The following is a 22947-nucleotide window of genomic DNA, read 5'->3' on the forward strand; positions in this document are numbered from 1 at the left end:
ATTTATAACCCCCTTCGTTTTCACTCAAGCTACGGGATATTTTTTGGCTACAGGAGGATCACTGTGGTGATAAGTAAAGAAGCATTATTAAATAATGCAATGGTAGTGCTAATTGATGTCTCCTGTGGATGTATGGAGAAGGGATTTGTCTTTGATTTAACAGAAGTGAGTAATAAAACCTAGGAGTCATATTTGTAAAGAACTGCTATGGCACTTTGGTGCAATCTTAGATTAAATCTCATGCCTCTGTTACTGGGTAGAAAAAGTCAACATCTGCTCAAAGCTTTACTATCGTTGTACTGTATATGTTTACATATATTATTGGCATGCAGAATAATGCTAAACTGCGTAAATAATTCTACAATAATTGCAATCACTATTTCTGCCTTCACAATGGATTAAACTTCAGTGGATGCAATTTTTAAGCTATGCATTTAGATTGCCTCCTCTAACGCATCAAATCAAACGCTCCCTACTCACAGCTGAATTCTCTGAAAAATCCCAGTCTTTTGCTTTGAGCACTTTGTGATTCTCACCGCTCTTCCCCGCCTTTTGTGGCTGCAGTCAAAAGAATTCCCACTGAAAATGCAAACTGCTTGCCTACATTTACTTTTAAGGGATATGCTTTTTATTTGGTTGTATGTTGTGGTGGCATTATAAACATTTTGAGTCCAAGAATGTTAAGCTTCTGGACAATATGATTTGTCAAATTTAAGAAGTGTTTTATTCCTTTTCAAGAACCTCATAATTTTATGTAACTTTTAGTCATTTATGAAGCTTACATTTGTCAAATTAAAATGCTTAAGCGCAATAAAACTAGTTTGTTCACACAGATCATTTAAAGAACTCAAGCACAATAATTGGCATTATAGTAGCTTTAATATACACAGGTATCTCATACTCTCCCTGTCACCCTGCTGTTTCTCTACCAATCTGTGATCTCCTATAAGCTGCTCCTCCTGCGGTTTCTCTTCCCTGACATGATGGTACAGGTGGATGGCCACTGAACAGAGAAGTCATGCTCCCGGGGGCTGCCGTTGTGCCTCTCCTCTATAACTCATGTTATGTATATTATTAAGCCAATAGATGCTATCAACCCTTTTTAAATGATTTAATTACCAAGAGGACCATCCTTTGAGCAAGTAAAATGAGGAACATACATATTCATTGGGGCTGGATGTCAGCAGCCAACCCACCCAGGTGCAACCTCAACCCTCCTTCCCTATACATCTCTGTCTCGCTACACTGCCCGTGCACACCCCCCTGGCACCCTCATGGTCCATCCCATTGCATCCACCCCCCTTCACCCCCGCGCCACCCTCCAGTAGCTCACACACAAAAGTCTCTTGTCTTCCTCACATTGTTCGGGCCTGGGCGGCTTTGGAAGCAGGTTCTGTCCACCCCTCACCCTTCTCTGCCCCCCCTCTGTCAGTCATCAGGCCTGATTCAATCACTGATAAGGAAGGAAGAGGAGAAAGATAAGGCCATTGTTGGGAGTGCTTCCTCAGGCCTCCCTCTGTTCACCACCTCAAGTAGCTGTTTCACAAAAGAAACAATGTGCCATTTCATTTATGTGCATATTTAATACCGTTGTTTGATAAAATATGGTGTAAACATAACTCAAAAGTAATATTTTTCCCTACAGGTGGTACTTTCACAACAACGTCAGGATTGTATCCGGGAAACAACTCCTTGACGAACTCCACTGGCTTCAACAGCACACAACAGGTAGCTGTGCACTTCCTTTTGCTATAATCTGGTATCAATATGCAGCTATCGGTTTATAAAAGTTTGAATTGCAGATTTCTTCCAAACCAGGAAATATTTATGAAACATGCATACTCAATATGTTACATTTCATCCGTGACATATTCAAACATAAATCACTCAGGATTTCGAAAGCTTTGTATGCAGGATTATCTACTCCACCTCATCCAACACAAATGTATTATGCCACAGAGGAAGGGGAGAAAAAACCCCAAGACAGATTGTTGTCCAGATGTAGGACAGAACAGACATGTGTTTGCATTTATATTTTGGAATCTGTACTGTAAAGTAGCAACACTGGTGCAGGGCATATCTCACATTACTCTGCCAAACCTACTGCTTCTCTTCCTCAGCTCTGCTACTTTTTCTCTCTCCATCTTTTTGATCTAAATCTCCCCTTTTACACCACATTGTACATATCTTGTGTTTGTTATTTCCTTGGCTTATCTTTGTATTTAACTGTTTATCATTTCTCTACTGTTTTTCTTAACAGGACTATGCCAGTTATCCAGCCTTTGGCCAGGGGCAGTATGCTCAGTATTACAACAGCTCACCCTACACTTCACCCTACATGACTAATAATAGTAATAACACCAGCCCTAGCACGCCCTCCACCACCACCACCTACACCCTCCAGGAGCCACCCACTGGTATTACCAGCCAGGCCCTCACAGAGAACCCTGCAGGTAAGACTCAAACCACAGGCCGCAGGTTAAAACTGAAATCATATGTAGAGTTTCCCATAATTTCATGTGACATTAATGCCTCGTCTGGCAATCAAGCCCTGATTGCATCTTCATAAGTCAGTAATACTGTATGACTGCATTTCAAATAGTCATCAATCAACACCAAAGACATCAGGCTTTAACTTAATGTAATTTCATTCACCGTCGTCCAATTTAGATAAATGACATCTTTGCTATTTCTATTTGACATGTGCCCCATTAGCTGCTGTTTATTAAATCACTATTGAGCACGATAGCTTTTAGTAACTGTGTTCTGCAACTGATTTATGATACGTTTGTTACCTGTAGGCCTACATAATCACTAAAAATGTCCCAGGAAGCTTCCTGCCCTGCATCAAGACAAATGGTCACTCACACTTCTTTGCTAAAAGCAAATAATAGCTCATCTTCGATACGCTCATTTTATACTCTCCTTCTTCCTTGTTTTCTTCCTTTTAGCAGAGTACAGTACAATCCACAGTCCATCAACCCCCATTAAAGATTCAGATTCGGATCGATTGCGGCGGGCCTCGGATGGAAAGTCACGTGGCCGGGGAAGAAGGAACAACAACCCATCACCGCCGCCTGACTCTGACCTTGAGGTAGGGTGAGCCTGCTACCTTGGCGACAGACAGCCTCGCCCCGTCTGAGGCACATTGACACTAATCCACTTACTATATGGCTGCCACACCAGCTTTAACACTTGATGGGCATTAATTCTTAAAGATCATGCCTTAACTATAAATGCATTATTGATGAATTGTGGAATATATGACCCACATACGTTAAGGTCTCATGTATACCTTGTAAATAAACAACAAGGCATGTGATAAAGTGAGTCATCACTGAAGTGAATTACACACACTGTATATATTCTCTATACATATTCTCTATATATTCTAGTCATCAAAGACAGGACACTACACCATCTTTGACTAACAATTTTATCGTTGCACCTTGAGCTACTGTATACAACACTTGATATGTATGGTCATATGTCAAAACAAACTCTTGGAAATTCAGAGGACTGGGCTCTTCATTACCATGATATTAATTTAAACATGGTTAATAGCACCCATTATAGCACTCACATCATGGCATGTTAACATATCTAGTTAATTAGTTTGTCACTATTGATTACTCTAATGTAAAGGGCGGAGGGTGGAAAGCGTGTGGTGGAGTGGTGGGAGAACTGTTGCGGTGACCAACCCAAGCAAATGGATCCAGGTCCCTGTGGCGCACAAATACACGCTCCTGGCCTATTGACCAAGAGGATCACCTTGCAGCCCTGCAGAGTGCACCATTGATTTTGCCTCTTTTCTCTCTGTTTTTCTTTGTTTCTTTCTTCCCACTCCGCCCCCATCTCTCCAGCGAGTTTTCATCTGGGACCTGGATGAAACAATCATCGTTTTCCATTCCTTGCTTACGGGTTCTTATGCCAACAGATATGGACGGGTGAGTGACATCAGTTTGTGGCAGTAGTGGTGCACTATATCCGCAAACAAGCATTAACATTAAAAGGACAAGAAAAAAAGGATCTGGGGGAATGGCCATTTAGCGAATGATAGATTTCACTGAGATCTTACTGGGAAAATAGAGCAGAACTCAATCTACATTTAATTGTTTCTTTTTTTTAATTGGTCCAATGAGGCTTGACAAGTATTTGACTGCTTTTTGCAGCTGTTGAAGCTATGCATGGCTGGTTGGGGCTCAGCTGTAGGGGCTCGCAACAGTTGCAGTGGATGTCTATTGACACATCTTAAGTGTTCCTTTCTCCTTCAGAAATGCCACATTGTTAGTTTAATTAAGTGCTTCACAATCCATCCTTCTCCGACCGGGATCCCCCTGGAGACCCTGGCAGGAGACTGAGTCCAATGAATTGAATTCAGTCAAAACTTCAACAAGAACACAGAGATTTTCTTAAAGCTGCCTGAAGTAGGATTCAAATACAAAGATATATGCCATAAGTATATATACACCTTAACAAACATATATTAATATTACTATACTGAAAGGTTATTTTCCATCCCATGTCACTCTGTATGCTTATAATATGAAAAGTTTACTTTTCCAGGCTTTGCTATTTGTTTTTCCATGTAACATACTTCTCCAAATATAAACTTTCAAAACAAACAGTTTGGGAAATAAGGCAGAATCCTATTCTCATGGTTTTGCTGAGGTCATAGGTTCTATACAGCCTTTAGTGAATCACCCACTCTTATTTTCCCATTTAGATATACTGTACATAAAAATGATTTGATGATCTTGAAACCAATTCATCACACATTCACAATTTGTATAATGATAAATTAAACCTAACTTCTTTTGTGGTAGGGCAGCATTTCTAATCACTGGTTGTTTTGGCTATGAAGGTTTTTTGGTTTGAAGTCAAAAATGACATATTGCTACTCATATGTCAGAGAGCTTAGCGTCTGCAGCCCGTGCTCTGTGCCTTTGTTCTGGTATGAGGGGGTGGTTGATGGGGGCAGTGTTTTGTTTTTGGGGTGAAAGAGGGCTGCCCCACGACCCTCCACTGTTTATTTACTTTATTCTCGGCCCTGCATGCTGGGTAAAGAGAGAACTATGGCTTAGGGAGCTGTGGCCCAGTGATGAGGGACTCTCCAACCACATACACACACACACATGCAAGCATGCATACACAGGGTCTCCAGTGTGCTCCTCTGAAACAGGAAACACTCCTGACTCCATAAGGGCCCGTTCCGTCAGAGCTCATATAGGATGTGACAGGCGTTAGAGTCCCTCTCACTTACTCGGTTTTCTCTTTTGTTCTCTCTTTGTTTCTTACTCTGCACATTTCTCATGACACTATCAGTTTAAAGCAATATTATAAAAGGGAACATAGATCAGAAACATAGATCTGTAAACTAAAGTGAAGCAAACCAACAGCCACCCCTTCTCTTCCCTCCGGTCTGTAGTTTGTCATCCTCATCTTGGTGGCATAAACAAAAAATTACTAACAGTAAGAGTTTTCCCTCTTAGCTGCTCTGAGCTAACTATAAATAGATGTGTATCTGAGTAGGCACACATCCACACTTTCTCTCACTCACTGTGACCTCCCACCAACTCTCTCTGATTCTCTTTTTTTCCCCTCTCATATACACATAAACACGCTGCTGCTCTTATCATCTCTTTTAATTGGCATCAAGGCAGCTCACCCCCATAAAGCTGATGGCTGAGGCCAGCTGTGCTGCTATTGGGCTGGCCAGAGCTTGAGCTTAAAGTGGGTGGGGATGGATGGGGGGTTGTTATTGGTAAGGGGCTCAGAGGGAAGGGGGGACTTGGCGCCCCTGTGGATGGAACTGACATCTCAGGACAGGTGGTGCTGGAGCAATGACAGCAGCAGCACTTTGGCCTTCTGGCCTGCTTGTATTCTTAACTCCCTCACTGAGTGATTGTTTAGATTTAATTGGAAAGGATTCACTTGCACCGGAGAACACCATCTTTTCCCACCAAACCAGCCCATAATGCTAAATCAGCCAACAACGGCAGGGGTTGGGGAGAGGGAGCTGGTAGCCTGTTGATGTGGGAGGGTAATTATTTTTGATGAATTCTGACTGAAAGATTGATTCAAACTGGGAGGTTAAAAGGAAGGAGAAAGCTGCTAGAAGTGGGGATTGAGCTCTACTTGTGTGGTATGTCCTCTGTCATTTTAGTGAAAACATAAGCATTGTGGGGTGTGACAGGTAATCAGCAAAAAGCTCAGGTGTGTCTTCAGGTGGTTTAACTCTGTAATCCCTGCTTCTGCTCCTCTCTTTAATGCAGTTTCATTCAGCTGCAGAAAATCCTTCTCCACAGCTATTGTCACCCTTCACTCTTTGCTTGCTGATGACAGTATTTTGATTAATTTTGCAATAATATAAAATAAAATAATTACACTTATATATTTTGTTTATGTGAAAATGCACTGAAGACTTTTTGCAAATGTATTATCTTTTTAAAGGGAAAATCACACACATTGTCACAGGCTCATTAACTATTTACAATGTAGTTCACTCCTGTCTCTGTATTATCTTACAGACAGTGCAACCCTATCACCATTACAGCATGTGTCACATTACTGACAGAGATCATGATTTAAGGAAAAATTGCAGCCATGCCTGCAGCAGGAACAGAACATTTATTTATTTTGAATTTTAATTATTTTAAATATTAATGCACACCTCTGAGTGGTTGCGCAGGATGGATTATGTAGAGCAATCAGATGACTCATCAGCACAAGTATGTGGAGAATGGGCTATTTACGATGAGGCCCCCCCCCCCCCCAACTCTTCTGAATCGACCACCCCTCCTGAGAAGAGACATGCTTTTACTGCATTCGTTCAAGTCTGTGGCATTTCTGATGACTATTCTGGTCACTTTCAGAGGGTCGTAAACAGAGGCTGAGACTTTCAAGTCCGCCTAATGTCTTCTTTTATGGGAATAGCCTGCTGAGGAATTTTAAGGGATTCTGTGTTAATTGAGTGGCTTACAGGGAACAGCGTTATTTATTGTTTCACATTAACCTCTTCAGATGGAAAAAATGACCTCAATATTTAGAAGAAGGAATTTAATTAGATTGAATTGGTTTTGTCTATTTTCCAGGATCCGCCGACGTCTGTATCATTAGGCCTGAGGATGGAAGAAATGATCTTCAACTTGGCCGACACACACCTATTCTTTAACGACTTGGAGGTGCGTCTATATTTGTGTTTTTCTCTCTTTTTTTTTGTTAGCTGTCTTTAGCTCTACTCTGTTCCTGTTCTGCTCAAATGTCTACTGTTCAGCTTGTGATGGTTTTAGTGGTCAGATGTGTGTGTATATATTCCAACAGAAGTGGAAGAACAGTCCATTAAGAATTACATAAAAGCAGCAACAACTGTTTCATAGCATGTAGCCTGTTTCTCAGTTATCACTCCTATACTAGTGAAGTTTTACCTGGGAGCCCAAGGGATACCATTTTACATGCACTGTCAGTCTCCGTCATTCCTGGGTCACCAGCCCTGCGCCTACCACCACCACCACCTCCTTCCCACTACCATAGCGGCCAGCTCAATTTGTCAAGCTCTAGTGTTTCTTTGGCCGCTCTTCCTGTGTGTCATGCTGTGTGCTTGGTGTTGCTGTCCACCTACACCACAGACCTTTCCGTCGCAGCATGAAATCCCCCCCATCTCCCCTCCTACACCTCTTTGCCCCCCTGATTAATGTACAGCTAGTGTAAAATCTGCCCCTGGGGATCAGGAGTAGAGGGATCAAGGGTAGGGAGGTTTGTGCAAGTAGGTGTGTGTGTGGTGGGATGACTGAGTGCTTTACTCTGGGGAGGGGTGAAAGACCAGCGGGTCAGGGATGCTTATAGGCTCAGACTGTATGTACAGAAAAGTGTGTGTCACATTTGTCCATACATATACACATGCACAGACTTGAAGCACACCCACTACTTTCTCTCCGCATCCAGGTGTCAAACCTAGCTCACTATCAGTGCTCATCACATTTTAGCAATAAACAAAGCAATTTATCTCAATGTCATTTCCCTCAACCCTATTTCTATGTGATTGTCTCTCCACAATTTTAGATTTTTGCAATTTTTGTCCCTGCCTCCTTTCAGTCTCTTTCTCCCAGTGAATCTGATCCCACTGACCCAGCGCTTTTCCGCAGTGTCCTGCTTTTTGCTGACCTCACAGTAGAGGAAATGTTTTGTTTGATACTTAAGTGTGAAGAGATCTGTGGCCAGTCTGCCAAGTATCATTACTCACCACCATGTTTGGCTGTATTACATGAAGCAAACCCAAGGGGAAAGAAAAGGTTCATACTCTCCCAGACAGACGAGTGACTGAGATTCCAAACGCAGTCATTGTGATCAAAGTTAATTGGCTGCAATTGGCTGCTTAAATATTTCCTTATGCCCTGGCCATGTAGTATCCATTGTAGCTGCACTTTATTTAATAGATGTGCCCCAATCATTTGGAAAAATGGCACTTTGTGACAACGCTTAAATGTGGTTTTGCTCAACATCTGTCCTGTGTTTTGATTTCTTTTCATGTGTGATGAAACCGTTTACAGATGAATTGGCAGCTTAGACTGCTTATAAAATTATTTTAAAATGCAACGCATATATTTCCTCTGCTCTATCTCAGTAACCAAATTATTAGATTTTGTTTTGACACTTTAAAGCTTGAGAGTTTTTTCCAGCTAAAACTATACTATAATGACTAAAATAGCAATGTGTGGTCTGCTGCCTTTTAGAACACCCAATGTAAAGACCTCTGCAGACGCTGCAATTATTGTCCTTAATAATCATACCAGAGAGGAGGAGTGACATTCTCTTGAAGGCATATTGATCTCTCCTCGTCCTTAAACTGAGCTGGGCCAGTCTGAGTGTTAAGTGCCAGTTCTTAGCAATGCTGAACCAGTTGTGTTTCCTTTCTGCTGATTTACAGTCCTCCATCTAAGATAGAGCTAAATAGAGTCCAACTATAAATACCGCAGCCAGCAGCAGTTATGTATTTAAGCATGTGCAGAAATGCATATGGTCCATCTAATTTAGTCTAAGCCATAAAGAGAGACCCCAGAGGCTGTGCAGAAACACAGGTGCAGAGTTAGTGGCCCAAGTGTGTGTGTGTGTGTGTGTGAGTGAGAGAGAGAGAGAGAGAGAGAGAGAGAGTTAGAGAGTGGTCCATCTAAGTCTTAACACTGTTGGCCTGCCAGCCAGTAAGATTAAATATGGACTCCAGTTTTAGCTGGAAAAACGTCTCAAGCTTTAAAGTGTCAAAACTAAATCTAATAATTTGGTTACTGAGATAGAGCAGAGAAAAAGTATGTGTTGCTTTTTTAAATAATTTTGCTTGTATTAAAATGTTAGTTTTTAAGATAAATTATGATCAGTTTTGAATGCACAAATGTTGTTTACAGGTCTGTAGACACAACAATAAGCATAATACTGAGCTTAGCCTGCCAATGCCATAGTCAATGCTCTAGTCGTGTGTGTGTATATGGAGGCTGGACCACGTTGATAGAGCTGGTGAGTGACGATTCAGAGGAAAGTCATAAAAAGAAAGAGGGCATGCCGAAGGGGTCAACAGGGATCAGTTTCACCCTTACGTCTCCCTCTTTCTCCTTTAACCTTATTCTGGATCAGCTCTTTCTTTTTTCATTCACTGTTAGACAGAATTGAAGGTGCGTTCCTTAAATACTGCATCTCCCCAAAAGACTTCCTCTTCCAACCACACACAAATTTCTCAATCGATCATCCTGCACAAACCATTTGCTACTCAACTCTTTAAAGGTTTGTTTGTTTTTCCATTGTTATTTTTTTCTTCAAAAATGCTTTCAAGGCAATATAATCCTTATTAATGTCATTTCCACAGTGTTGATTTTCCCTATAGAAGGTGTATTTCAATAGCTACAGAGACAAACATATAGTCAATGTTATATCAAAAGCAAAACTTAATACAAAATCCATTATCTTTGTTAGTCAACAGCACCCTCCTAATGGAAAGGTAATTTTAATTATGTATTTATTTTTCAATTAATTACTTTTCAGAATTACACTCAAAGTGAATAACCTTTTAATACTTGTTTAAAATAGTTTACTTTTACTTTTTAAATTACTAAGAAGATGTGTGTGTGTGTGTGTGTGTGTGTGTGTGTGTGTGTGTGTGTGTGTGTGTGTGTGTGTGTGTGTGTGTGTGTGTGTGTGTGTGTGTGTGTGTGTGTGTGTGTGTGTGTGTGTGTGTGTGTGTGTGTGTGTGTGTGTGTGTGTGTGTGTGTGTGTGTGTGTGTGTGTGTGTGTGTGTGTGTATATATATATTATTATTTTTGAAATGTAATACATTTTTTTCACCATTTTAGTAGCGCTGGGTATGGGGTTGAATGTGGAGTTAATTGATGGTCTGTAGTGATGTGTATAATGAAGCCCACTGAGGCTGAGCTCACTGGGAAGACTGACAGCTCTGCTGTGACTCAGGGTGTGAGTTTACTGTAGGTGCGCTGCTGCAGCCCAAACGCTCACGCCGAGCGGTATGTGGGAACCAGGGGCCTCTCTCTCGCTGGCCGAGCCCCCTGTGTTCCCTACTCAGTGGGGTACTGGGGCTGCCGTCTCCCCCTTCTCTGGGTGAGAAAACAACCCTCCCTGTCTGGAGGATAAAGGGCATGAGGGCAAACCACTCACAGGGAGAGAGAGGGGGAGAGGTCTCTAAAGGTGGGAACATTTTGAATTAGTCCACTGATGTCTCCATGCTGTGTGCAACCCTCTCTCACACACAAACATGCACTCTAAACATGTTGTGCTGCAAATTCTTTACACACACATATATACTGTACAAACTCTAAGGAAATTTCCAGCAGACTCACACACACACACCTGTGGAGCAACCCTGTGACACTGTGAGCTGACTGGCTTTTACAGCCCCCAGCCTGCAGTCGCAGGGTTGAAACGTCCTCTGTCGCTCTCACCCAGAGGCTGCCTGTTAATGAGAGATTCTGTGAAATGCATGGTTACCTTTTCCTAGTGGCTGAAATGGCCCTCTAGAGCCTCTTAGTGTGGAACCATTCTGTTGGTTTTATGTCTCGCTGTAGAGAGTCAGATCCTGTTCTTGCCATTCCATATGATTGGTAGCTTTATGGTGTTTTCCTTGATAGTATATTTTTAAGATTTTATTCCCAGTAAGGAGAAATATAATGCCAACTGTGCTTTTCTTTGGATCATGAAATTAAGTCATTCAGCTGATCAGCTACCAATTAACACTGTTGATTTATATTTCAGTAACACTATCATAACAGATAATTGCAACAGTGAACTACAAAAGGCTATTTTCATATATAGTATATTTTGTCAGATGGGCGTCTTTAGGTCTGTACACACTGATGTGGGTATTTCATCATTTTTCTGGCCACTGATGCAGCAGTTTTGTCATGCTCCTTGACACAACTCCATAACGTTTCGAGGCGGGGCCGCTGATGTGTTTTGGAAAGACTACAGAGAGAAAGTAGAAGTTTCAAAGCCACCCTGTCAATCTTCGCTCCACAGAGCTCCACCTCACCCCAACCCTTTACCCACTATCCTAACACAGCCGATTCATGCACCAATAGAGGTTGAGGGTGCATGGAAAATATAACATTACTGTTTGTTGACAAATGATAATATTAAAGAATAGATTTCTTGTCCTGAATTAAAAAGGGAGACACAGCACCTGCCCAGAATGGTCTGTGGAGGAAGAGAGCGTAAACTTGCACAGATTTGTCCAAACAACAGTCCACTTGGCAAGAATAAACCCTTTCTCTATGGATATGTGTGTTGCATAGGAAAAATACTGGAACAAGTGAGATTTGATATTACATTTACTGTCACTCTCCTTCAGATGTTGTTTGGACTTGCATTGCCAAAAATGGGACATTATGAGATGCAGCTCATCCATCACACATATTAATTCATTCTTTTCACTTTTTACCTATGGGGTGAACTTTTCCAGGCAATACAGCAGCACTTTACAGACCACTTAAAATTCACTCTGTTCCTGAGCAAGGCGTACTTGAGCTCCCTCTGGATCCCATCGGATCGTGTGAATTTTTGTAAAACCAGCATATACTGCTCTTTACCTGTGCTTTGTTTGGCGCCGCTGTTTGAATTCCGTGGCTGTTCAAGCACAGATTGTGGATTGGAATGAAGTGGGTTTGAAGAACTCTCCCTTTGTTACCCACATCCTGTGTTTGACCCCCAGGTAATCATGGCCCCCCTCCTTTCTGCACCCTCCTTCTTCCCCCCTCCCCACTGACAGTGGTGCCTGTGGTGGGAACGGAGAAGGAAGTTGCTGGGGGTCACAGACAGTGGGGGGGGGGGGGGATGACAGCCACTGCCGGTGCAGTGGCGGTATTGAGAACCTGCGAACCATGGATGAGTCTTTTTCACATGGCATTAGGCTGTAGGGTCACAAGGAATGCTGTGATGACTGCTGTTATCGCTCACACTGTGGTTTTGACCACCCAACCCCACCCCAACAGCTCACCTGAGAGAGAGAGAGAGAGAGGGGGGAAAGTGGGGCAGCTTGTATCCAATAAGTGGACGCTGTCTATGCGACAGTGACCTAGAACTTCATGGGGAAAACCGGTCTTAGAGTTCTAAGTCAGCTCTAAGTTTAGATAGCACAGCCCTTTCTGTATTTTGATAACATGCATTGCTGACTTTCCCCGTCTTTCTTCTTCCTGCCTCTGACTGTTGCAGTCACCACTTAGAGCTCTCTCCAGGGCTGCAGGAAGACTCAGGCCGTCATCCCTGATTGCTTAATGACAGATGCCAAGGGAACAAAGAGGGCTCTGATAGCTTCCTCCACAGTGAAGAGTTTTCAGCAGACTAGTGGAAAGACAGAGAGACAGGGAAAGGAAGAGAGAGTGAATGATGCAGCGATGGAAGCATCCGAGGCAGAAAAAAAAGCCTGTATTCAATTGTTGTGAAATGTTTTGGTGTCTTTCCTGTATAGATAAAGACTGCTTGATGGCCCAGATAAAAGAAGAAAACAAAGTTACTGATGAATTTAACAGAAAGACATAGTGTTTGTATAAGGAGTAATTGCAATGGCTTCTGGTGGAGGGTCTTCACTCCTGAGTACAGTAGAAACATCTGGTGTGAGTTAGTGGTGATTGTAGATTTTAGAGAGACCACTGTTTGCTTGGTGAGGAAAGAATGGGGGGGATTCGAGGGAAAAGACATGTTCAAAAGTTTCTTAGAAATTCTCTGACTGCCGCTCAATGTGCCACCATCTTGAAGCCTTGACATTCTATTGCCAGTGTTATACAAACAAAATAATAGCAGTATGTTATTTTTTCTTTTATGCTTTCCAATGAGTCATTCATGCATATAAATGAGCTACTTTATCACAAGATGAAACTGACAAATGTATTTCTCCTTTTTTTTTGTGAGACACATGTTAAGTTGATTTCTGTTTACTTTGCATTTTTAAGATCTGTTCTATTTATGTGGTATTTCATAATCCATTCATCCAACAATGCTAGAATGCCACTGAGTCTGTCAGTTAGGAAAAACTGCCCCCCCCCAGTGTTTCTCTCCACTTCAACTATATGACTGTACTTAACTGACTTGAACCTGCACCATCCATGGCTCTGTGGTGTTTACGAGGCCTTTAGAAGTGCCTCCTAATGAGTATGTGTAAGGGTTACTGTACAACATTACCCACAGCCACCTCCTCTATTAGCTTCCCTAGTCCTCCCAGGAAGCCAGTGCAGAGGTTTATGCCAGCCCCAGCTGGGAACAGTAATTGTTGGAGTCTGCGCATTCTCCCAATAACACCCTTCCTTTTTATTCACAGCACACGCACACAGACACACCCACGCACACACACACCCACACACACAGACAAGCATTTATGTGGAGGTCTTGAACTCGGTTCAGCTGTTAATTAAGCGTTATAATATCTACAGAATTGAAAAACTATGTAAACACGCAGAAACAAAAAAATGGAAGGGGTTCAGTGTATTTTTCTTGGCCATTTGAAATTTTACCACGTCACATTTGTTGAGCTTTGATGTATTTATTAGCTTTGAGGATTACGAAAAGTCCATTAAAAATCATTCATAATCAGGCAGCAATTATAATTTCTATAGTTAGGCGTAATTACTTGGACATTTATGTTTTTCGGGTCATGTTGGAGCTCTGGCACCTTTAGTAGGCCCATAATTAACACGCTGAGTAATATTGTTCTCACATAGCTGTTTTGATCCATGCTGGCTGTCAGACTCTGAAAGAAACACATTGCAGGGGAAGAACAAACTATATAAACTATTGTCTTCAAACAAGGTACCAGGAGACAGCATTCAATGAGGAAATACTATACTAAGAGTGCTTTGCAGTGGGCTGGTTGTGTCTGCGTCATCAACAGGTAATTACTGGATAATAGAAGTATTTTAGTCACTTGCACCAGAATGGGAGGTCTTTGAAAGAAGGCTTTATGAGGTGCTTAACCCAGTGTGCAGTTTTTGTTTTTCTAAACAAACAGACATACCTCTACTACTTAAGAAATTAAGCACACCAATACTTCTGGCTTGGGTTCACATTCTGAGAAAAAAAGTGGATAGTTTGCAAACATAAATTATCTGCAAGTTTGTTGGCAGCAGATCTTCAAGCTGATACAAATTGCTTTCTTCAACTATGTAAGATCTGCTGGTGAGTGATTGGGAACAGATTAGACCAACAGAGCTAAGAGCCCCTACCTGCACCCCATCACCAATTGGCAGTGCATCTTCTGGAACACGGAGCTCCGAGCTTTCTCCATGTGAGGTCACTTTGGACTCTCTCCCCTAGCCTTTACCCGCTGCTCACCTCCATCTCCACCTCTCTACCCTTCCACCCCCTTATCGGGGTGCCGGAGCCCCGGAGAGGAGGGGGGAGGGGTCACAGGGTCAAAGTCTTTTCCTCTTTGGATCTCGGAGCTTGCTGGGAGAGTCTTGGCGAGAGAATGGCTGCATTAGAGCAGGGGTTGGGGGTCAAGATTTTAATTCTGTTAAAGAACAGCTGGTTTGAGTTTTTCCCTCACGTCGCACTCCCCTCCCTTTCCCCACAAATCCAGGGAGATGAAAAATTTGTTCAGAGGGGAACCAGTAAAATAAAAAAGGTTTACAATCCAAAGCCCTTACCCTTACCCTGCTCGAGCATTAGAGAGGAATGCAATAACGTCAGCATTTGGCCTCAGTTTGATTAGACTTAAAACAAGGAAGTCCTTTCTGTGTTTTGGTGTCTTAACAGCCGGATGAAACTTAATTAAAAAGCTTAAAAAATCGGGAGGGATTTTTCATACTTGAGACCGGAGGAATTCTTTCCCTCAAGTTTCAATTTCCATGAGAAATTATTATTTCGCACATAACTTTAAACAGGTGAGACTAACATTTTGTGCAGTTACACAACCAATTTAAACTTATTGCTTTCTGCAGAAATTCTTTAAACTACTTCATAGAGAGATCAAATATACTCTGTTATTCATTCAAGATTTGGGCTGACTGAAACAAATTGAGAGTTTGAAAACCTTTTGCTCTTAACAAGGTGATTACTCAACCTCCTGTTGGCTAAATTACTGGCCTAGTTTTAGCAAAAGAGAAGATTTGCTTGTCTCTCTTCTCTGCCCCATGTGAAATGTGTTGATCTGAATGCCAAGGCAGGACTCCCTCACATTTCAAGCAGGCTGAGGGGGTGGAGAGAGGGGAGGAAGGACGAGGCACTAGAGCTCTCCTATAAATGGAAAACTAATAACAGATTTTAAGTCTGCTTTCTCCTGCACTCTTTTGCCGGCTGCCTGGCCCCGGGGCTGTGTTGGTGTGTGGCGCAGCAGCAATCAGAGGTCATAATTTCATTGGCGGTTAGCATCAGGTTCAATTTTTCTAGTAGGTTACATTTACCAGAAAGTCTGGATTGTGTTACTGTGTACCAGCAGAATCAGTGCAGAGCTGCAGAATCCCTCTACCTTTCCAAGAGGAGCCAGGCACCCCCAAAGGGGAAGAGGAGTGTGCACATATGTGTAGAGATGCACACAATTCTTACACAGACACATGCACAGACCATTAGTGCCAAGGCTTTTTATACACTCAGCTAGCCTACATGCATATTTCTACTGTATGTATATATATCAGTACTCAAAGACATAGCTGTTCAAAAGCCAACATGGGGAGTGTTTAGAGTTGCTGGACTGAGACCTAATTGGTAATGTCTGTGGGCGTGCATATCTTTAGACCCCTCTAGTGGTAGCAGTCCATTCTGACTGAGGATGAGGTTAGATTTTGTTTGGACAGAGCTGGTGAGGACACCAGGGAAGAAACATGTGGAGAACTTATTCAAAAGGATGTAAAGAAAAAGTCAAGGCAAAGGGGATTAAGACTGAGGTGTCCAGCCAAAGCACAAATTCCTAAATAAATAGGTTGTTTCTTGTGAAAAATGACCTTGAACATGTGGGTATTGTCTTTTCCCAAGATATAAACCTCTCTTAAAAAAAAAAAGTATTTCTTTAAAATTGTGTGAATCCTACGTTACTCAAAATATATGTTTTGTGTGTTCCAGGAATGTGACCAGGTGCATATCGACGATGTGTCCTCCGATGACAACGGCCAAGATCTGAGGTACAACACTGGTACACTTTCATTCTTGATCAAGTAGTCAAAATAAACTGGGCTGTTTGCATGCATCAACGTTGGCCCAGCCTGTGCAAACAGATCCTTTCTTTGTCTTCATCTCAGTACGTATAACTTTGGCGCTGACGGTTTCCACGCGGCGGCGACCAGTGCCAATCTATGTCTGGCCACAGGTGTGCGGGGAGGCGTGGACTGGATGAGAAAACTGGCCTTCCGCTACAGAAGAGTAAAAGAAATCTACACCACCTACAAAAATAACGTCGGAGGTAATCCCCAACAAGTAGCGCTGCTCTGTAAAGATATGTTGAGTAGAAACAAGTTTGCAGATGTTCATGCCTTATTTGTGCGCGTGTTCATGTGTGTGTTCTAAGAGCACACATGCCACACCACTTGGTCAGAGTAAATTTTGAAAATGTCAGTGGTATTTGGAGGGCTGGTCCAACCTAAACAATGTTACCCTGCGTTTCAGGTCTGCTGGGCCCAGCCAAAAGGGAAGCCTGGTTGCAATTGCGAGCAGAAATTGAAGCCTTGACGGACTCCTGGTTAACACTGGCACTGAAAGCACTAACATTAATCCACTCAAGGTAGGATTCCAGTGAGGAAAATTGTACCCAGTGCCATACCGCACATATATGAACTTGCATGTGGTGTAAATAAGTCAACTTCACATTCCCAATCTATTGAATAAATTGCCAATGCTTTTGTGGATAGACTTTGTCTTCTGATTCTGAAAGTGTGCTAAGAGACCTGACTTTAAAAGGAATCGGAGATTCAATCCCTCATTGCATGACATGACATGCTTTATTTTCGGCACACTGTTTTCTTTTGTCCTCCCTACAAGTGATTTAGACTGATGTCATCCCTTTGCTCTCCTCCTCTGCCTCTCTACTGCAGGTCAAACTGTGTGAATATCCTGGTGACCACCACGCAGCTCATCCCTGCCCTGGCTAAGGTCCTGCTCTACGGCTTGGGGATAGTCTTTCCTATCGAGAATATTTATAGTGCAACCAAAATAGGTAAACATGTAATTTGAATCCTTTTTTTCTTTATGTTCGCTGTGCTCAATCTATCACTTTGGGACAAGGATGATAATTATTTTAGCTCTGTGAGTGTAGAAAGATAAGACACACGTGCCACCTAAGTGACGGGACAGAGGCGTGGATGGGCTGGGAGATTCAGTCACCGGAGAGGGTTGATGTTCTTCTATGAAGGAATAGGTCTCATCAGCCTGGGATTATTTTCCTGGAGCTGGGCCTGCGCTGGGCCTCCCCAGGGCTCTCCTGTTCAGTCTCTGCATATGAAACCACTTCTGCACATTTATGTCATTCCACAGCAACACGACGCCCCCCTCTTCCTCCTCCAATCTGCCCTCTTTTCCTCCAGTACTTCCCCGTCTTCACTGTTTCAAATGCAAAATAAACATCAAGCTTCACTCCCACACCATTTTCAGGCCCTTGAGCGCAGAGTGTAGTTCAGGATTCCTCGGAGCGTTAAGCGCACTGGTCCTCCTAACCAGACCCTTTAGCATGCAAGAGTGATTTTAGCTGATTTAAATCCATTTGTCCCATGGTTGAGGAGCAGAAAGGCAGAGTTAATGCTTTTCAGATTGTCTTTATCTGAGGGCTGATCTTATCACATCTCCTCGCTGAGCTCAGAGTGTTTACACTGCACTATTTTGTATGTGTGGTGTTTGTAAAGGGGCTCTTGTCACCCTGTGGCTTTGAATCAACTTGAGGGTGTTTAGTGTGGGTCCCTGCAAGTGTCCGTGTGCCTGTGTATCTGTTTGCATCCACTCAATGCTCCACTAACATCCTGCTGTCTTCTCTCCCCACAGGGAAGGAGAGCTGCTTTGAGAGAGTAATTCAAAGGTTCGGGAGGAAAGTTGTTTACATTGTTGTTGGAGATGGTGTGGAAGAGGAGCAAGGCTCAAAAAAGGTAAGAAGTGGAATAAAACACACCGCACACTGTATACACATGGAGCTCTAGAAATACACAGATCTAGGAGAAAAGACAATGTTTGGAAATGTGATTGAAGGTCAGGAGTTCATAATGAATACTTGCAGAACACAAAACATACCTGCCATACTTTTTCAAAGAAAGGAATCAGCTCTCCTGCTTAACAGTCTTACTTTACTTGCATTCGTTTATCCTCTTATCCACTTAAGTCATTGTTGATGGAATTGGATTATTTTCTGCAATGACAAGCTTGTTAGCACGAGACGGATCAAAAAAGCCGCCAGTATCTGTTCAGATGAATCTGACATTGACCTTTTTCTGTTACCTGTCGGCTCTTGCTCCACAATTTGTGTATTCAGCGTTTCTGCCATGTTTGGATGAAAACCAAATGCCACATGCAAGCCGCACACAGCAAACATATTCATTAGCAAATTAATCAGCAGTCAAAAAGCATATTTCACTGACAGTAACGGTGAGCCACAGTGTCAGGGTGAAGACATGGAGTTTCCCTTTGAAAAGCCTCCAGCTTCTTTTTTACCTGTTTCTCGGTAAACAACGAGCAGAAGCGTGAGGACAGATGAAGAGCGATTAGGCAGCGATTAGGAAGAAGTATCCAACTTTACCTTGAATAAGTGTGTAAAGCAATAGCTCTGTATTATGAAAAGTGAACACACCCTGGGAATATGGCCTTGAAGGATGATTGTGGAAAAAGATGCAAATATTTTCACTCAATCTTGAGTTGTTGGAGAGTGACATTGATGGAAGGATATGGCGTTTTTTCCCTCCCCCGTCTGAGTGGTGTGAGTCCCACGACACGGCATGCGGTAAAAGGTTTCTGTGTCAACATCAGAGAGGACGTGGAATAACACAACAATTTCACCCGTCATGAGGCACACATCAGACGTGACACCGTGTGGAACTACAAAAGCAAAATGTCTAAAAGTTCTCCCGGCACTCATTCCTCCACCTAAAAAAAGTAATCCGCAACCCCTGAAACAATTCTGCCTTCAGTTATTACCATCGCCTGGGAGAGAAGGTAGAGATAGCATCTCCAGCTTTTAAACTTAAAAGCAAAGACAATTTACAAAACAAAAAGCAAAGAGCTTTTTAAGGGTCAGTGCAGGCTCTCCTAAGCGGAACATATGCCTGGGAGAGGCCATACCTTTTGATAAGAGGGGGGGTAATGGGCTCCACACACTGAGGAGCTGAGGACTCTACCTGACAAGGTCCTTTCATTCTCTGCGACTCAGGTTTCTCCCCCCGTCCTCTGCTTGGGAACAACAGCTCATTTGCACTGTCCCAAACACACACTGGCAGGCAGGAGGTTCATTCAAAAGACTCTGTGGGGAGTGTATTTCTGTTGAGGTTGAAGACAGCTTCTTGATTCGTTTGGTGGTATAAAACTACATGTTGATGCAAGAGAACAATTAGTTAGAGGTACATATCTTTCTTCTTTTTGGCTGCATAGAGATTTGCACAAGGGAGCAAGAGGAGCAGTCGGCATGTGTTATTAATATGATTGCTTTTCCTGGTGAAAGGACCAGGCCACAGTACTACAGAATAAGCTCTTCTTAGATCTAAGATGGGCTACAAGGAACGTTTTGTCAATATTAATATGTCCATCATTTTTTAATAATTATTCAGCTCAGTTTCTCATAGCTTTATTTTTTCCACAACCAAAAGAAACAAAAATGCAAAAAATATTTTTTTGCATTAGTCTTCGATAAATCACTAGAAGGATTGATTAAACTCTTGTAGATTACTTATCAATTAAGTGACAGATTGTTTCATACCTAAAATGTATAGAATTTATGATTTTTTTCAGTGTTTGAAATGAAAACGTTTTTATTCCTCCCTCAGCACAACATGCCCTTCTGGAGGATCTCCAGCCATTCAGACCTCATGGCCCTCCACCATGCTCTAGACCTGGAGTACTTGTAGCACTACAGCACCATGGTACACCCTGCTCCGCCTCAGCACACCCTGCAACCTTTCACCTTCGCCCTCCAGCCCCGTCCAAAGCTTGCCGCAGAGCCTACAGCTCAGAAAAGACCCCCCTGCGCTGCCTGGCGTCTGTCTTCCACTACACAGGAAGAAAAAAAGAGGAAAATGGAGAGAGGAAAAAAAGGCTGAGCACACGGTTAATGTGCTGACATATGGTCACACTTCGTCTTAACCCTAAACTTATTTTTATTTTTTTATTTTTTTGGAAGCGAAGGAGAGAGGTAAATTTACGGCGCTGCAGCTGCTTGCCCTGTTACTGTGAATTGGCCGCTTTCTGAAGCTGTCAAAGTGTTTTACGGCCCACTGTTTGTGCCGGGACTCTGTCAGGGTCCACACCTGGAGCAGAGCAGCGCTACTGGTGGCCTCGCCTCAGAACTCAGCTACAGTAAACCACAGGCCCACGACTACTGGTGGTGACATTTCTCCGTCCCTCTAGCTCTTCACCTCCCTTCTCTTTCTGTTCCTTATCTGTCTACCTACTTTTTAGTCTCCCTTATGTAATTGGACGGACAGACAAAGCAACTGCTCCTCTGTTGAACGACAGCCTGGGAGTCCTGTGCTTGTTATTTATGAACAGAGACTTTGTGAGTGGCACCGTGCCACCGAGAAGGTATCTCGACGACAAAAGACTCGTGCCTTTTACAAAGTACTATTGATTTCCAACTACAGCAAGAGGAAGACATTTATGGAAGAAACAAAAAACGGGGTTTTCTAATAATTTAAGGAAATTACAAAAAACTTTATTTACAATGCTGAGACAATCGTGTATAGAGGAAATCTTTTTTGTGTGTGTAAGTTTGTAATCACTGGACTATTCCTTCCTATATTCATTTAGGTACATGCTCTTAAAAGTGGGCAAAGGCTTTTACATTAAGGTTAAAAAAAAATAAAAGGCATCCCATCGCACATTAGCTTGTGCGAAGCCTGAAAGAGTTGATGTGTTCAAGTTTTGTTCAGTAAACAAATATGTAGATAATGGGATTTTGTGATAAATCATTTCGTCAAGACCAAAAGCATGGATGTCAAGTGTCAATGACCTTTCATTTGATTCTGTGACGTTTGTCGTCCTTAAAGGAAACTGCAGTCACATCTTTATACATCATAACAGGTCTCCTTTACTGCAAGTTCTTTTTAGACTTATATTTTGAAGGGAAAGAGGTATTTGGCATTCTTTGTTATTTAGAAAGGTAGCTCACAACTTGTGTCCTTAGGGCATTTCACCAGCTTGCAGCCCTGACCCCGTATATCTGAAAGCAAACTTAATTCTGATACATTTTTCGTAAATGGCATGGAAGAAACGGAGAAAACTCACTATTTCCTGCCTCCTGAGAGCCATCTTGGTAACAAATTTAACATTTTAAAGCAGGCTTGAATAGGTTTTATCTTTTATACAAGCGCTATAACACCTCCTGTACAGCAAGCATAATTTTGTATAATGTAGTGTTTTTATTTCGACTTTGAAAATACATTCTGTGTCCCTCTTTGAAATAGTTTAAACAAACAAAGCCCTTTTCATAATGCTTCTACATCTGTGGATGGGGAAACCGTAATGAACATTGAAAGAAAAGCCACTAACTTCGAGGGGTTTGTGAACATACAGGACATGTGCTATCGACTGTGAATTTCTTAAACAGAAACCCATTTGTTGCGTTTCTAATTTTCCCTCCTTTGCACATGATCACTGTTGGCCTTTACATTTCAATTTGGATCCCTTTCTCCCCTGCCCCAAACCCCATTTTCTCAAACATCAGTTTTTTCCCCCCCACGCTCTGGGGGTATCTACATATTGCTGCTAGATCAAGGTAATGGTAGGTAACTAGTGGAAATGTTTTATAGATTCATACAGCACGCTTTTTTTTATTATGTTGCAATCATAAATGCAAACTGGAAATACTTTACACTACATGGGCCTCATTGTGAAACGCAAAAGATTGTTGTGTCTGCAAAATATGTGTACAGATGTTTTTGACATTATTATTTGATTGTGTTTAAATTAATAAAACTGATTTGTGAACTGTTACATGCCCTCAGATTATTTTTATACATCATTTTTTATAATACTGTGTACTAAACAGTAGGTCCACAATACAATTTAAAACTAACATAAAAAAAAATCTTATTTTAATTTTGTTTTAATAATACTAGAATAACATTACTATTGTTTTAGAATAACTAACATGAGTTAAAGGGTCTTGAAATTTTTGTGGTTGCATTTCTATTAATCCTATTTTTTATAATTCTTGTGAGACAATGCAAGATGTTTTTTACAGCACGTGCGTCACACATTCTTGAGGCTCTTGAAGGCAAGCCAATTCTCAGTCCAACATTTGTAATCATTTTTATCTACATAGCGCACATGTCTAGGAGCCTCCAT

The 22947-nt window shown here is 42.1% G+C and overlaps 1 protein-coding gene across 21 annotated transcripts in view; it reads left to right on the forward strand.

The window, feature by feature from the left end:
* The window catches only part of eya1 (EYA transcriptional coactivator and phosphatase 1), a 63121-nt gene extending 40528 nt beyond the window's left edge, over nucleotides 1–22593 (forward strand). For 13 of the 21 annotated variants that reach the window (XM_034862255.1, XM_034862266.1, XM_034862249.1 and 10 more), the window contains 11 exons: nucleotides 1646–1728; nucleotides 2261–2453; nucleotides 2952–3094; nucleotides 3864–3947; nucleotides 7095–7184; nucleotides 16543–16601; nucleotides 16719–16879; nucleotides 17083–17197; nucleotides 17508–17629; nucleotides 18448–18548; nucleotides 20430–22593. In XM_034862255.1, coding sequence (XP_034718146.1) covers nucleotides 1646–1728; nucleotides 2261–2453; nucleotides 2952–3094; nucleotides 3864–3947; nucleotides 7095–7184; nucleotides 16543–16601; nucleotides 16719–16879; nucleotides 17083–17197; nucleotides 17508–17629; nucleotides 18448–18548; nucleotides 20430–20510 — 1232 coding nt within the window. In that variant the 3' untranslated portion in view covers nucleotides 20511–22593. The remainder of the gene's footprint in view (nucleotides 1–1645; nucleotides 1729–2260; nucleotides 2454–2951; nucleotides 3095–3863; nucleotides 3948–7094; nucleotides 7185–16542; nucleotides 16602–16718; nucleotides 16880–17082; nucleotides 17198–17507; nucleotides 17630–18447; nucleotides 18549–20429) is intronic. The other 8 variants (XM_034862256.1, XM_034862267.1, XM_034862254.1 and 5 more) reach the window with 1 other exon arrangement.
* Nucleotides 22594–22947: the final 354 nt, after the last annotated feature.

Source organism: Etheostoma cragini, chromosome 22 (genome assembly GCF_013103735.1).
Source record: "Etheostoma cragini isolate CJK2018 chromosome 22, CSU_Ecrag_1.0, whole genome shotgun sequence".
NCBI lineage: Eukaryota > Metazoa > Chordata > Actinopteri > Perciformes > Percidae > Etheostoma > Etheostoma cragini.